This window comes from Scleropages formosus, chromosome 17 (genome assembly GCF_900964775.1).
Source record: "Scleropages formosus chromosome 17, fSclFor1.1, whole genome shotgun sequence".
NCBI lineage: Eukaryota > Metazoa > Chordata > Actinopteri > Osteoglossiformes > Osteoglossidae > Scleropages > Scleropages formosus.
The window spans coordinates 23587898-23602161 of record NC_041822.1 but is presented as its reverse complement, the minus strand read 5'-3'; the positions used below and the strand labels follow the sequence as shown (position 1 = coordinate 23602161).

At 46.1% G+C, this 14264-nt stretch overlaps 1 protein-coding gene across 4 annotated transcripts in view; it reads left to right on the top strand.

Annotated features, from left to right (window-relative positions):
• The window catches only part of LOC108921908 (breakpoint cluster region protein-like), a 63448-nt gene that overhangs the window by 22420 nt on the left and 26764 nt on the right, over positions 1 to 14264 (top strand). Inside the window, exon 1 of one of the 4 annotated variants that reach the window (XM_029259472.1) lies at positions 8110 to 8340. The exons of the other annotated variants lie outside the window; for them this stretch is intronic. Within the exon in view, the coding sequence (XP_029115305.1) occupies positions 8322 to 8340 (19 nt within the window). The 5' untranslated portion in view covers positions 8110 to 8321. Of the gene's footprint in view, positions 1 to 8109; positions 8341 to 14264 lie in introns of those variants that run through there. 4 annotated transcript variants of the gene reach the window in all.

Sequence of the window (14264 nt, the reverse complement as noted above, 5' to 3'; positions counted from 1 at the left end):
GCCATTCGTGGTCGTGCCGCTCGCGGCTGGGTGAAGATGCTAATCGGGAAGACGAGCGACGCTCTTCTTTGGCGCGGCCTAGTGAGCGACGCGGCGGCGCCTCCTGCGGCAGGGTTCGCCTCGGTCCTCGTGTCGCTCGCAGTCAAGTTCGCGGTCACTCCAAACCGCAGCGTTGCACACCACTGAAGGCCAGTTCGAGAGGTTTCCTTCAGAAGAGGACGTTTAACACTTTGGGCGGTTGGCTTTACGCGGTGGTAATGGACGTGGTTGGACTTGGCATTGGGTTTCAATCTCCCAACCGGGATCCCATATGCAAATGAGCTTGGCGTATTCTGACATTGACTCATTTAGCTGATGCTTTTCTCCAGAGTGACTTGCAATGTTAGTCTATCTACAACTATTTACCTATTTATACAGCTGAGTAAGTTTACTGGAGCAATTTTACGGTAAGTACCTTGCTCAAGGGTACTACAGCTGGAGGTGGGATTCGAACCTGCAACCTTTGGGTCTAACCACTACACTATCTGCTGTCCCAGGTGGCTGGTGAGAAATTAATCTGTACAGAGTGCAGCAGGAGGCCCAGTGGTTATAGCTGCTGTCTTTGGACTCGAAGGTCCCAGGTTCGAATCCCACCTTCTGCTGTAGAGCCCTCGATCAGGGCACTTACCAAGACTCGATACAGTGAAAATGACCCATCTAAAAGGGGTAAAGGATGGTAAGTAGCGTAACATCGCTAGTCACTTTGGAGAGAAGCGTCGCACAAAACGAATGTGAAATTTAATCCGCGTTGTTGCGGAGACTCTTGTTTCTGCCGGAGTGTTTAACGTGTCCGTCGGGCCCTTTCTGCCCCCTAGGATGTGTGACTCATGTCGCTCGACTTCATGCGCTTTGATCAAAGCCCTTGCGAACGCTGGGCTGAGTCTAGAACGTGAGCAAACACAGACAGAGTGTTCAGCACAACCGTGTCTGTGCACGTGTGTGTGTGTGTATTTAATAGAGATGGTACCTGGGCGTGTGTGTGTGTGTCCCCTGCCCCGAAAGGTGACCTTTCCACCGAGCACAGGACGGCCTCGCCTTTGTTTCCAATGGGAAAATAATTAACAGCGCACTTCCCGGCCAACGTGTTCCGGAAGGTTCCAGAGGCGCAGGTCCCCTTTGTCTGGGAGACAAACCTGCGGGCTGATTCCATATTTGTTTTTGAATTTTTCGGCAGGCAATACTGTAAGCTGTCATGACCGATGAGTTTACATTTAATACCTCAGACCGAAATCAAAGCCACAGACTCACAGCCAAGACAGTGAGGTCACGAAACGATGACTCCCACCCACACGATGACTCATCTCGACGCCACGTCCGCAAGAAGGCGAAACCGATGCTGCAATATATACGTCGATCATATTCCCGATGAGTCTATCACCATCTGTGAGTGCACAGAGGATGGAGGGCTTGGCAGAGTGCCAGAGGACATGTACATCGCTCCCGGATGGGTCCTGCCGCTTTACCCTGAGGGATAGATAATGTTTACTGCGGTACGTGTGCCAGGCCCAGCTGTGTCAATAGGTGCAACCTTCACACTCTTTGCAGAGGGGAAAAAAAAACAGTTGCTTAGCAACATTTTTTCATAAAATTTTTTCATTGTTATTATTTTCTTATTTCTTTGTTACATTATTCTTTCCTCCGAGGAGACTTAAAATACCAGGTTTGTCCACTAAGCTACTTATTTATCCCGTTATACAGCAGGGTAATTTTTACTCTATCAGTTGAGGGTAAGTACCTCGATCGGGCCACTACAGCAGCAGGTGGGATATGAACCCAAGATATGAACCCTTTTTCATTGCGAGTCGACAGCTCCGACCACTACGCCCCCTGCTGGCCCTGATGTAAGACCTCCTTATAAGGAAGTGACTTTGTTCGTCTCTCCTTCATCCCCTGGTCTCACCTGGTGCCGAAGGCCTTGCGCTGGGCTGTGGGATGGAGAAGAGGACCCCTCGGGGGGAGGGGAATGCTGGGAATCCAGTTAAGTAAACATTCGATGTGCTGCACCAGGTCTCCTTTCTCCTCACCCGAGGGTCACGTGTCCAATGGGAGCCCTCCTCCTCCCCCTCCCCCGCCCTCCGCCGCCGTCTCCACCCTCAGCGCTGCGGTAAATCGCAGCGTCTCTCTGCCTTCTGCCGCCCATGATCCCCACTAGCGGGGCAGCGACGGTAAATGTGGGACAGGGCTCTGACCAGCGCCCCCCCCCCCCCCCCCCCCCCCCCCCACCGAGCAGTTCGAGTGCAGCTGCGCAAACACGGGCGCTAAGAAAAATGCTGGTGATACGCCCTCTTGGACAGGGAAATGAAAAATATGAAAATATCCAGCTGGTCTGCTCTCCCGTGGCATTGATGGGAAGTATGTGACACCCCCCCCCGCCCCCCTCCCCCGGGTGCCTGGGGGGGCATCGCTGGTTCTCGTTCCCCCCGCTGAGCTGTTTCCTGTTGGGCCGACCGAACCGTCCCTTATCAGGGGCCACGGGGCAGAAACCAGCCGTTGAGGGAGCTGAAGGCTCGCGGTGCCGGGCGACGGGTTTACGGCCCGAGGTCCATCTGCGGAGACAGCAGAGTCGTTTGCACAGAGATGCTAAAAACATCACGTTTCACCACATGGACATTTTACCCTGTCCCATGTGGTTTTACCTCCGCTTCTGCTGCAGACACATTTACTTTGATTTACTTGACGCTTTTTTCCGAAGCAGCTTACACACACACACTTTCTGAACCGCTTGTCCCATATGGGGTCGCGGGGAGCCGGAGCCTAACCCGGCAACACAGGGCGAAAGGCCGGAGGGGGAGGGGACACTTCCGGGACGGGACGCCAGTCCGTCGCAAGGCACCCCAAGTGGGACTCGAAACCCAGACCCAACGGAGAGCAGGACCGGGTCCAACCCACTGCGCCACCGCACCCCCCCAAGCAGCTTACAGTAATTTTTACCAATTTTTACCAATTCACAGTAAGCATCTTGATCGGGGGTACAGTACGCTGCTGGAGTACCCTTGATCATGGCGTTTACCTTGATTAGATAGAGAAAAGTTTTTTAATGGTTTATAAATGTGCATAGCTTAGTGTACAAATATAAGTAAGCTTGGAGAAAAGGATCAAAGGAAATAATAATAGCAATAATAATAGCAATAATAATAATAATAATAATGATAATAATAATAATAATGTGTTAACAGAGCAGATTTTCATGTGTGTTGTTGCGGTTGCTGGATTTTAATGTTATGCACAGGATCTGCACCAGATGAGTGCGGGAAGTGCTGAATCAGCGTTCTGCCCCCCACCCCCACATAGTGGCTGGGCCGAGGGGGGGGGGCATTTTAAAGAAAGCCCCCGGCTCCGTGTGCCCTTTGAAGCCAGCTGTGCTCTGGGAAGCCCGTCGCTGTGCCCTAATTGAGAGCAGGCGATCCCCCCCCGTTCCTCCGCGCACACAGGCCACATTGTGAGGGTCCGAGGACCCGGGGCCGTCCGCCGCGCTGCCTGCCTTACCCCCGCCGCCGTGGACGACCGCTTCTTTGGTCCCGAACGCAGACGTCCTCGTACCCCGCCAAGAGTCGCTGCCGCTAGTGTGTGTTGAGTGTGTGTCCCTTCATGAAGTTTCACGGCGCGGCTCATAACGCCTCTGCTGCGGCTCGTTTGTCTCTCCGCTGTCGGGACCCCCCCACCCCACCCCACCCACTGGGTGTGTAAACAGCTCACCCCCCCCCCCAAGGCCCTGTCTGTTTTTTCTCATCTTCCGTCGTCGCCGGGCGCCCCTTTACCCACGAGCCCTTCCGCAGCCCTCCTTCGCTGCTGTGCTGCCAATGAGCCATCGATTGACCCCCGTCTCCCTCTCCCCAGGAGCCCTGTTTCCACCCGTGGATTTCCCAGCAGGCATCAGCAGGGTGGTGCCGCTTGCTGGTAAAATAAAAGGCTGTAGGTGGTGCAGTAGTTAGAGCTGACCGTCAGGCAGCCTGTCTGTAGCGAGGGGACTAACTGAATAGCCGATGTCCAACGTCCAATGAATGTCCAACAGCACATGAGCACTGAGACAGGGGGGGACGGGACGGGACCCCTGAACGGAGACGAGCGGGAGCGAATCGTGGCCCTGAGCCCACGGTGGTGACGGTGACGGCGCCCCTCCGAGGGGGGGTGAAACGTTGCCGAGGGTCGTCAAGACGACTGCAGCAGAATTTCATGTCGCAGAGCTTTTTGGATTTGAAAGCATATCGGCATGGAGTGAGGGTGCAGTAGGAGTGAGAGTAGCCCTGAGTGAGCTGGGAAACTTGGATATATATGAATGAATGAATGAATGAATGAATGAATGAATGAACAGACAAAGAAACAAACAAACAGAAGACTTTATTGATCCATAAGGAAATTGCACAAGGCTGCAGCAGCAGGTGATGCTTATTTATCCTCATTGATATTATACTTAATATTATTGGAACTAATTTATACTACCTATCTATTGACTCAGGCATCTGCACCTTTTTCTAGGGGCCACACAGTATTTATTATAACCAACTGCATGTAAGTTCACGCCGCCCCAGGGATCAGCGGCTGTTCTTCTCGTGTTTCCGTTTATTGTGATGTCTGTGTTTCTGTTGTATATTTGTAATTCCTGTCTGCATTTACACTTGTGAACTGTGTTTACTCTGCGTTGTGGCACCGGGCCGGACTACGTCACGCCCAAACCTGCACAAATCTCGTTTCAACAACACAAAGAATAACATAAACACAGCCATAAAGGGAGAACGAAGGACAGGGCCTCCGCTGGGGGAGGGAGTCGCTGGGCGGAGTTTCTTGGAAAAGGTGTGTGCGGTGGACGTGAGGTCAGACAGCAGCCCGGGGTGAAGCGAGATGCAGCGTGTTGCGTTGCAGTGTCCGCCTGCTGGGCCTTGAACACGCTGCTGATTGCTGCTCCTCCCTGTTAATAAATCATCCTTCCGGTCATGACTGCGCCCCCTGCTGGCCCAGTGATCTCTAGCTACATCGAGGTTCTCCTCCATGCTGTGCAAACCCGATTATGGTGCCGCTGGCTCCGTTCGTGTGGCCTGGAGGCCCTCCCAGATTGAGCCGACCCCATTTCCGCACTCCTTTCTCCATGCGACTTACGGTATTAAAGAGCTTACGAGGTCATGAGACAAAGGATGATGACGGTCCAGGGTGAAATATAGCGCTGTAGCTCTGTGTCCCCCCCCCCCCCCAAGGTGTCTCGGTCCATTGTGGTGTTCTGCCGAAAGCGAAACTTCTCTTCTTTAACTGTGGTTTGTTGGCCCGTTTTGAACCTTGGACCCCTTGTGCTTGGTTTCATTGCATGCGACATGTTTATGATGGGGGTCTTCAACTGGTGGCCCGTGAGCCAAATCCTGGCCATAAACGCTTTTTATCCAGCCTTTAAAAATTAAAATGTATCTATCTTTGCAAAATAAAAAGTTTCTCAGCAAAAAATGTACCCAGTCCAAATTCCACCAATAGGAAATGGGTTTTCCCTTGTTGCCCCGCCCCCTCCCTTGTTGTCAGATCCCGATTGGACGATTGTGGCACGCGTTCGGAGACTTGACACAATCGAGAACTTTCTTGCTAATAATAAAGTTAATAAATTTCTCCAAAGACAACCAAGAATGTCTCTCCCTACCTTAAAGAAGAGGAAAGTGAGCGATGAATATAGACATTTTAATAGTGATCGGACTATATTGGACAAATACCGGTTTGTAAATGCTGTGTTTGTTGCGACGCCAATAGGCAATGCAATAAAAAGGAGCAGTCGACACCCCCTTTGGTGTGCACGGATTGCTCTTACTTCATATGAACCGAACTTCACAGGTCTTGTTAAACGAGTGCAATTTTCATCATTCAGAGACAAACAGAAAGAGCCTTGGTTGACAGAGTAAACATGGTAAATCAGAGGTGAGGGAACAGAAAATAAAGGTCAGCCGAGACAGAGTCATTTTGTCGAGTAGCGTGTGCTGCTGTAGATGTGCTCTGTTCTCTTAAAATGGAAAGAGTTTCTTACAAATTCTGAATATGATTGTAAAATCAAGGTATCAAGGCCATAACAGTCCAGCCTGTTCCTTCGACACACAATATTGTATTTAATGTTATTTTTCTTGTTCAGATCTGGGAAAGAAATGTTTGGCCTTCGCTTCATTTTGCATTTGAAAATCTATCCCACATGAGGAAGTAGTTGAAGAACCCTGGCTTACGATTTGGCGTGGAACACATGATTTTTCAAGGACGTCATTTTGAGCGGTTTGCCAGCGGCGGGTAGTAAGATTCCACATTTACTCCTTTGTTTTTACACCTGTCCCTCACATAACAGCGTTTATTTGTTCCATGAAATCACTCTTACGCAAATTCCTGTTTTGAGGTGGTCAAATTACCATGATTTCTTATGGAAAAAAACATTCCCATACAAAAGAGCTCACTTAAATTTATTAAAATACAATTTTTTAAATGTATGACAATGGATGAACGTATATTGTGACATTTGTACCAAAAATGAAAACTTTTTGCTTGTCTGTTCATGTTCTGTTTTCTTAAATCCATTAATTGTCAATAACCGCTTGTCCAGTGCAGGGTGAGCGAGGTCCACAGCTTGTCCAGGAATCACAGGGTGTGAGACAGCTTCTTCCTTGGACGTGAACTTTTTTCTTTCGCATATTGGTGTTTATGATATAAAGTTCCCAAGATCACTTTATTATAGGTGCTGTGAGGTTATTAACAAATAACTGATGCTCATCATTTTCTCCCCAGATGAACGATCTCTTCACACTGTGAAGACTATTAATGTTATGAAAGCTTTTCATACAGTATGATTTAAATTACTGTTACATATTATAAAATTGAGTCTGCTGTCTCAGCTCTCACTTAGATTTATCTTAATCTCTCCTTGTGATTGCTTGGGGCTCCTCGTGCTATTGGAAGTAGGGAATACAGGCAGTCCTCGGGTTACGAACATCTGACTTATGTACAAACTGTAGTTATGAACTCCCCCCGTAAAGCTTATTATATTAAAAATTTGTGTTATATACAATGGTTTCTCATAACAAACGGGTGCTACTTTGCGACGCACATCATAACATTGCGCGTCTACAGTGATTCGTTGACTCGTGAGCCTGAGGTAGGACAAAGACTTGGTTCCCTTCAGTCGGACCACCCTGCTGTTAACAGTCTTGTGTGTTACTGTATTTAGCTTTAATTTTTTTGTTTTTACCCTCGTAACCATGGCACAAAAGTGTAAATGTGATGCAAGTGATGGTGATGCATCAAATAAAAGGAAAATGATCACGATTGAAACTAAAGTGGAAATAATAAAGCGATTGGAAAAACGGTGAAACGCCAACGAACACTGGAAAAAGGTTCGGTTACAGTCGCTCAACAATCGGGACAATTTTAAAGGAATTTTAATAAATTTCAAATTTTAATAATGGAGCATGTAAAAGGCTCTGTCCTGATGTCTCTCTTCCTCTATTATAAATACAGTTATTATTATATCTTTCTATGTCTCTCTCTATTATAAATATTGTAGTTACATTTATTGTTATCATTACATTGGTTACTACTGTATTATATTAAAAATGTTAATGTTTTTATGCATAGAAAGGTACACGATATACTATATACTAAAACAAACATTTGACTAACTTACGTTAGATACGAAACATAACTAACGGTTCCGACTTACGTACAAATCCGACTTAAAGACAAACTGAGGAACGAAACTCTTTCGTAACCTGAGAACTACCTGTGATTGAGGGTCCGCGATCGAATCCAACTACTTACTATTGTTACTTATGTAACAATATGGTAAGGTATGCACGGAACATTACTCAGTAAAAAAACATACCAGAGGTTAGTAGTAGATTTTGCATTCTTAACTTTGGGTACAATTAGTGAAAAATATTACTTTCGTGTTATTTCTGTCCCTCCCCCAGCGTCCTAATTACTTAGAATTTTTCGCGATTAATGTTTCTCACGTTAAGACGTTTCGAGAAAAAGAAAATGAGAAAAAAAAAGTTTTTCACCATAAAATTAATCACTGATCAGAGAAAGAAAAACCAATTTTTACTACCAGAACGTGGCGTCCTCCTGCATTTCATTGGCTGCTGCCCGCTTTGCGTCACAGTCGGTGTACTGTGAAATATTAATGACCTCTTTAACGTCAGCTTACTCCTGACGATTTCATTGGTCGCAGCTGGCTCCCATGCTCCAGTTCCTCCTGCGGTGTTGACCAATCAGAGTTCAGAGTTGAGTTTCGCCCCGCCTTCACTGAAAACCTGCTTAATTTAACAGCTCGGGAAATGAACTCTGAGGAAAAACGTGAGTATAGTTATATTAAATATAAACTCTGGAACGTGTCATTAAAAAAGTATTTTAAAGTAATAAAGATGGACACATTGCTCATTGTTTACTTTTCCCGTGAGCACGCTAACGCTTAAGTTTGGCTTTTTCAGCGCTGCGTTCTTTCGCGCTTTTCCTCACACACGACGACGACGTGATTTTCAGCAATCAATGCTTTCTTTAAAAAATATATTTTAATAATGTATTCCATTAGAATGCTGAAACCGGTTGCGTTTTATTAATTTCATGCGTGAAGCGCGTATTAATTGTATTTGAATTAAATTATTTGGTTGTATGTGGAGTGATGACCAAGCAAGCCAAGGCAAGTGTAAATTTGCATATATTCAGAATCTTATTACGTAAGCCGGTGTTTTAAAAGAACAGTAAAAAAACATAAGGCATAAGCAGGTTAAAAATTTCTCATCTTAATACACTGAATGTTTTGATGGCCTCAGGTATTTTAGTTATGTTAAAACTGCTTCACGTGGACTGTGAGTACAGTTAGAATTGAGTGGTGGAAATATTAATATGCAAATTATCCATAAGGTTTAATAAAGGTTTACATTTATTCAGTTATCTGTCGCTTTTCTCCAAACAAGCGACTTACAGTGTTAAGGTTACAATTATTTACCCATTTATACAACTGGGTAATTTTTCTGGAGCAATTCAGGGTAAGTACCTTGCTCACAGGTACTATACCTGGAGTTGGGATTCAAACCTGTAACCTTTGGCGTTCAAAGGCAGTCACTCTAATCACTACGCTACCAGCTGTCCCTTTGCAAGTTCTGTGTGATTTATTATATCAAAAAGATACACAGATATGTTTTGCATAAGTTACAGGTGAATATTGAAGCTGTTAACATTGTTAGTGGTTTTCTGCCCTGGCTGATGCACTTCACTTATGCTAATTTCTGCATATAAATCAGGTGAATCCTCATAAATTGAACCTGTAAATTACATTCACTTCAGTGGTAAATTTTGTGTTCCTGGACCCGTAAAATTGACACCCATTTATGGTAAAACATCACCAAATCCCATTAAAACGGAGTTACTTCAGTTGGCATTAGTTATTCAAACATAATGTAACACTGCAGTTCCACCGTCATTATTTACTCTATTTAGTGTATAGAGTATAATAGTCTGATATACTAATGCTCTCTAATAGTGTACTTGATGAATTTATATTTGTGCATAGAGTATAATAGTGTGCACAGTGGGTTGGACCAGGTCCTGCTCTCCGGTGGGTCTGGGGTTCGAGTCCCGCTTGGGGTGCCTTGCGACGGACTGGCGTCCCGTCCTTGGTGTGTCCCCTCCAGCCTTTCGCCCTGTGTTGCCGGGTTAAGCTCCGGCTTTCCGCGACCTCGTATGGGACAAGCGGTTCAGACAGTGTGTGTGTGTATGTGTGTCTGTAATAGTGTAATATAATAATACTCTATAATAGTGTGCTTACTGTATTTACTCTACAATAATGCATGCTATAGATTGTACTAGAGACAGCTGGTAGTGTAATGGATAGATCTGCTTTCTTTGAACCCAAAGGTTGCAGGTTTGAATCCCAACTCCAGGTATAGTACCCTTGAGCAAGGTACGTACCCCAAGTTGCTCCAGTAAAATTACCCAGCTGTATAAATGGGTAAATAGCTGTAAGTAGCTTAAGATTGTAAGTCACTTTGGATAAAAGCATCAGCTGAATGACTGAATGTGTACCTGTGTTCTTTTGTAGCCAGTATATACTTTCCATGTAAACATCCATACAGTGATCCATTTTTATGGGTTTATTCAACCTGTGATTTATTTATAGTTTTTAGCCTTGGGGTATGTCTTTTAGTGTCTTAAAGGTCCTGTCATGCAGTCTTTATATTAGTTGGTTTTATTGATTTTATTGTTTTATTTTTGATTTTTTCAGGGGCATGACAGTTTTTAGGATTTATTTACTGATTTCAATTGTCGGAAATGATGAATGGAGAAATGTTCACCTGTCCAGTTGGACAGCGTGTGGAACCAGACACCTTCGTTGGGCTGCTAATCCATTCTGATCCGTGGGGGGGAATCACCTTTGATGCAAAGAAACAGAACAATGAAGACAAAAGAAATCCCTGAAAACAATGAAAATGAATCCGCACTCTTGGAAGAGCAGATGTGGTTTGGACAGTCCGAACGGGACCATGGTCATTGAGCTCGTAACGGGTTAAAATGGCAGACGAGCTGATGGAGGTTGAGAACTTAACCCAACACGACCCAAACTATAACTGCGAAGGGTCGCACCTGGTGGATCGGGTCTTGCGCCGCACGGCAGTCGGGAAGACAATGAAATCCAAACTGAGTCCTTGTATATTTGAAGTAATACCTCCGAAGTCAAAGTAGAGGTTTTGGTGGAACTCCTTATAAAGTGGATTTCTCCTAAACTGAGCTGGCGTATCTCAGCGTTTCACTGTTTTCTTCAGTGTTCTCTCTTTTGAGTTTTTAAGAACTTTGGCTGCTCTACATATCTCTGATCTCTGCTTTTTACCATTTCTTTAAGGCCCTTCTTGGGTACAGTTTATGTTCACAGGGCTTCTGGAAGGTTCTCCACCCATAATGTTTGCCTTGTACCTCCTCCGCACTCTGCAGGCCACGGTTTAAAGGAACTGAAACACAGATCGTTGTACCCAGACCCTTGTGGGCAGTTTAGAAGGGAGTTTTGCTGATCTGCGGAGGGCTGTTATTACTACAGCATCAGTGATGTTGGAAAGTTTATACGCTCATTAAGAGCTTTTGTGCAGTTTCCAGATACATCTACTAAGTCACAGTTCCCAAAAGACACTCTTATTTTTGCCAGCTAAATTATGATTGCTTTTAAAGTTTATCCAAGAAAACACGTTTTGAAAACTTTTTTTCCAAGTGAGTCACCCTTTCGCAAGTTGTTGATCTCCAGACGATTGAGGTCTTCTTCAGGGTGGCTTCTGAAGAAGTCGGCTGAGGACACTCTTAAACACTTATTGAACACTTGAGACTTTGGTTCAGTTCATAAAAGCAAATTGTGATAAAGAAATATGCTGTGGTATACTGGACGTAGCTGGTTGAGAGTAGTGACTTGGTGGGAAGCTCGGTGTGAGGTTTTCATTCAAATGGGGTTGGATTGGGATGATTTGGGATTGAGGCTGGACCTGGGGGTTGGGCTGGAATTATTTGTTGTTTTTGCTGGACCTTGTGATTGGTTAGGGTTGATTTGGGGTTGAGGCTGGACCTTGTAGTTGGGTTGGGTTCATTTGGGGTTGAGGCTGAACCTTGTGGTTGGGTTGGGTTGATTTGGGGTTGAGGTTGGATCTTGTAGTTGAATTGAATTGATTTGAGGTTGAGGCTGGACCTAGGGGTAGGCGTGTATTGTATACTCATCACCTGCTTTTGAAAGTTCAGGGATGGCCCGTGCTTTGTGTGCGGGGGACAACTGAAACCATCTCCTCTGTAGTCACGTTTTTGCCCCCGGTCGACCCCGGTGTCGCTGTCTTAGAAACACCTCGTCTGTGCAAATTCTGAAATTCTCTTCCTTGTTGTACAAAGCTCGTTTACACATGGGCTCCAAAGCTGTACACGGCCTGGAGCCGTTCCCGGATTCGCCAAACCTCTTTCCTGTTTGTGCTTATCGTCGGCGATAGATAATTACACTGCGAAACTAAAGGATTACTTCCGAAATCCAAGGCAGTGACATAACCGTTGCCCGTAATTAGCTAAATTTATTCATAGCGCAACTTTTGCGGAGAGGTGGATGTTTGATTTTCACGTCAGTTCGAACGCCCATGGATTTACTACAGCCCGTGACGGGAAACTGAGCGCCGCACGGGACTCGGAGGAGCCTCAGTTGTGTTGTGAAATGGCACGTTTTTGTCTCTCTTTCACTTTTTTCTGACTTTCAACGGGAGCATTTAAAGAGCGGGCTGCTCTTGGATGGGGCGGAAAACCCTCCGTGGAACAGAGCATCCTTCCCGAAAGACCATTTCAGCAGCTAAGCTCTGAGTCATACTATTCTATTGCCTTTGATATGGTGTGACAAGCCGTACCGCTGGCGGAGGGAGGAGACGGCGTACACCAGGGCTCTGTCCTCGGCTCAGCTAAAGAAGAAATTGCCTCTAAATGAGACATTAAGAAGAAATGGATGTTCTGCAGGGGGGGCACTCTTTATCATCTTTTCCCTTCTTCATTTTCTGGGTGCTGCAGATTAGGGCCCCTATTGAGCTTAACTGCACCCCGATACGGAGGCCCCTACCCCCCCCGAGCCCAACGGTAATGACACCTGCCCACACCCGAGCGCATCCAATTTATCTGCCTCGTTCAGACCCCCTTCCTGTCCCATCTTTTTAAATCACCGCTTCTAAGCCCGGCACCCCCCAGTGAAGATACACTGCTGGAATGGAACTGGGTACAAATTGGATACCCCCCCCCCCCCAGCCTAATCCACATTTGTATATAAATGGATGGATTAGCAGGGTAACAGTTAATGCATTGCATTGGGGAGCTGAGGCACTCTGTGGTGGAGGGGTGACAGCCACCAGGGTGAAGCAGGACATTGGCATGTCTGTGAAGGCTCTAACAATCAAACCCCTAACCTCTGTTATTATTAAGTCATTCTTCAAAGTGACTTGCAATTATTGTAGCTGTTTATACAGCCGGGCAGTTTTTACCGTTTCAATCCAAGGTAAGTGCCTTGATCTAGGGTACTGCAGCAGGAGGTGGGGTTCAAACCCGAGGCATTTGAGTCCTCGGGCCGCAGCTCTTACCGTCGCACCACCTGCCGACCCTGTCGCAGACGTCCGAAATACCGAGATTCGTCCGCTTGAATTCTGCTCCGGGCCTCGGCCATTTTTGGGAGAAACCCGGCGACGTTTCCCTGGCAACAGGGCGCCCCACCTATCCGGGGTGTGACCGTGTGTTTGAATCACCCACCTTTGAAGTCTGCCCGAAATTAAAGAGGGCAAGGCGTGGGACGGCTTCCACGGCAACCGGTCATAACGACTGAGCCCTTTTGCAAGTAGTGGCGGGAGCGGCGTCTCTAGTTGCTCTGGTGGGGGTGCCGGAGGAAACGCGGGGGGCTGCAGATCGATCTAATTTCGGACTTTGTTGTTTCTGACTGGGTGCCCCAAATTGGTACCACATTTTCACATGGTCATGGCCCTCAGGATGAGAAATTAATTTAGGACTCTTGACGGGTTCCTGCGGCGCCCACTGATCTCTGGGGGGGGGGCGGGGTTACCGTTCTGTGTTCGAAGCGTGTCGCTGTGAGTTGTGTCAAAGTGACGACGAGGACAAAGAAGGACGGCTGAAGGGAGTGATGTGAAAATTATGCCTTTTCAGGCTGATCTGCACTGATTTGAAACGATTTTTTAATTCCGATTAATTTCCAGCATTTTGTTTTCCCACTTGACTCGTTGGAATCCGTGACATATAGGAACTGGAACTTACCCAGCATTGTTATTATTACATTTACTCATTTAGCTCACAGTTTTTTTTCAAAGCAGCTTACAGTTATTTACCAATTTATACAGCTGGGTAATTTTACTGGAGCAATTTAGGGTAAGTACCTTATTCAAGGGTACTACAGCCAGCAGTGGGGATCAAACCTGTGACCTTTGGATCGAAAGGTAACAGCACTAATCACTACACCACCCGCTTTTATATTATTATTTTTCTTATTTTTATAATATTATTATTATTATTATTATTATTATTAATAATAATAATAATCACAACAACAACTACTGGAGAAAGAAAATGCTCCTTGCGATTTGAGTTAATATTTCATACTTTTTCATCTCCAGAGACAAACTTTCCAGCATCCTGTGGCTTCCAGCTGAGACCTGCTGCTTCGCCCCATTAATTTTTAATACTTCAGTTCAGTGGTCAGTTTTCGAGTGTCGTCTTTATAGGAA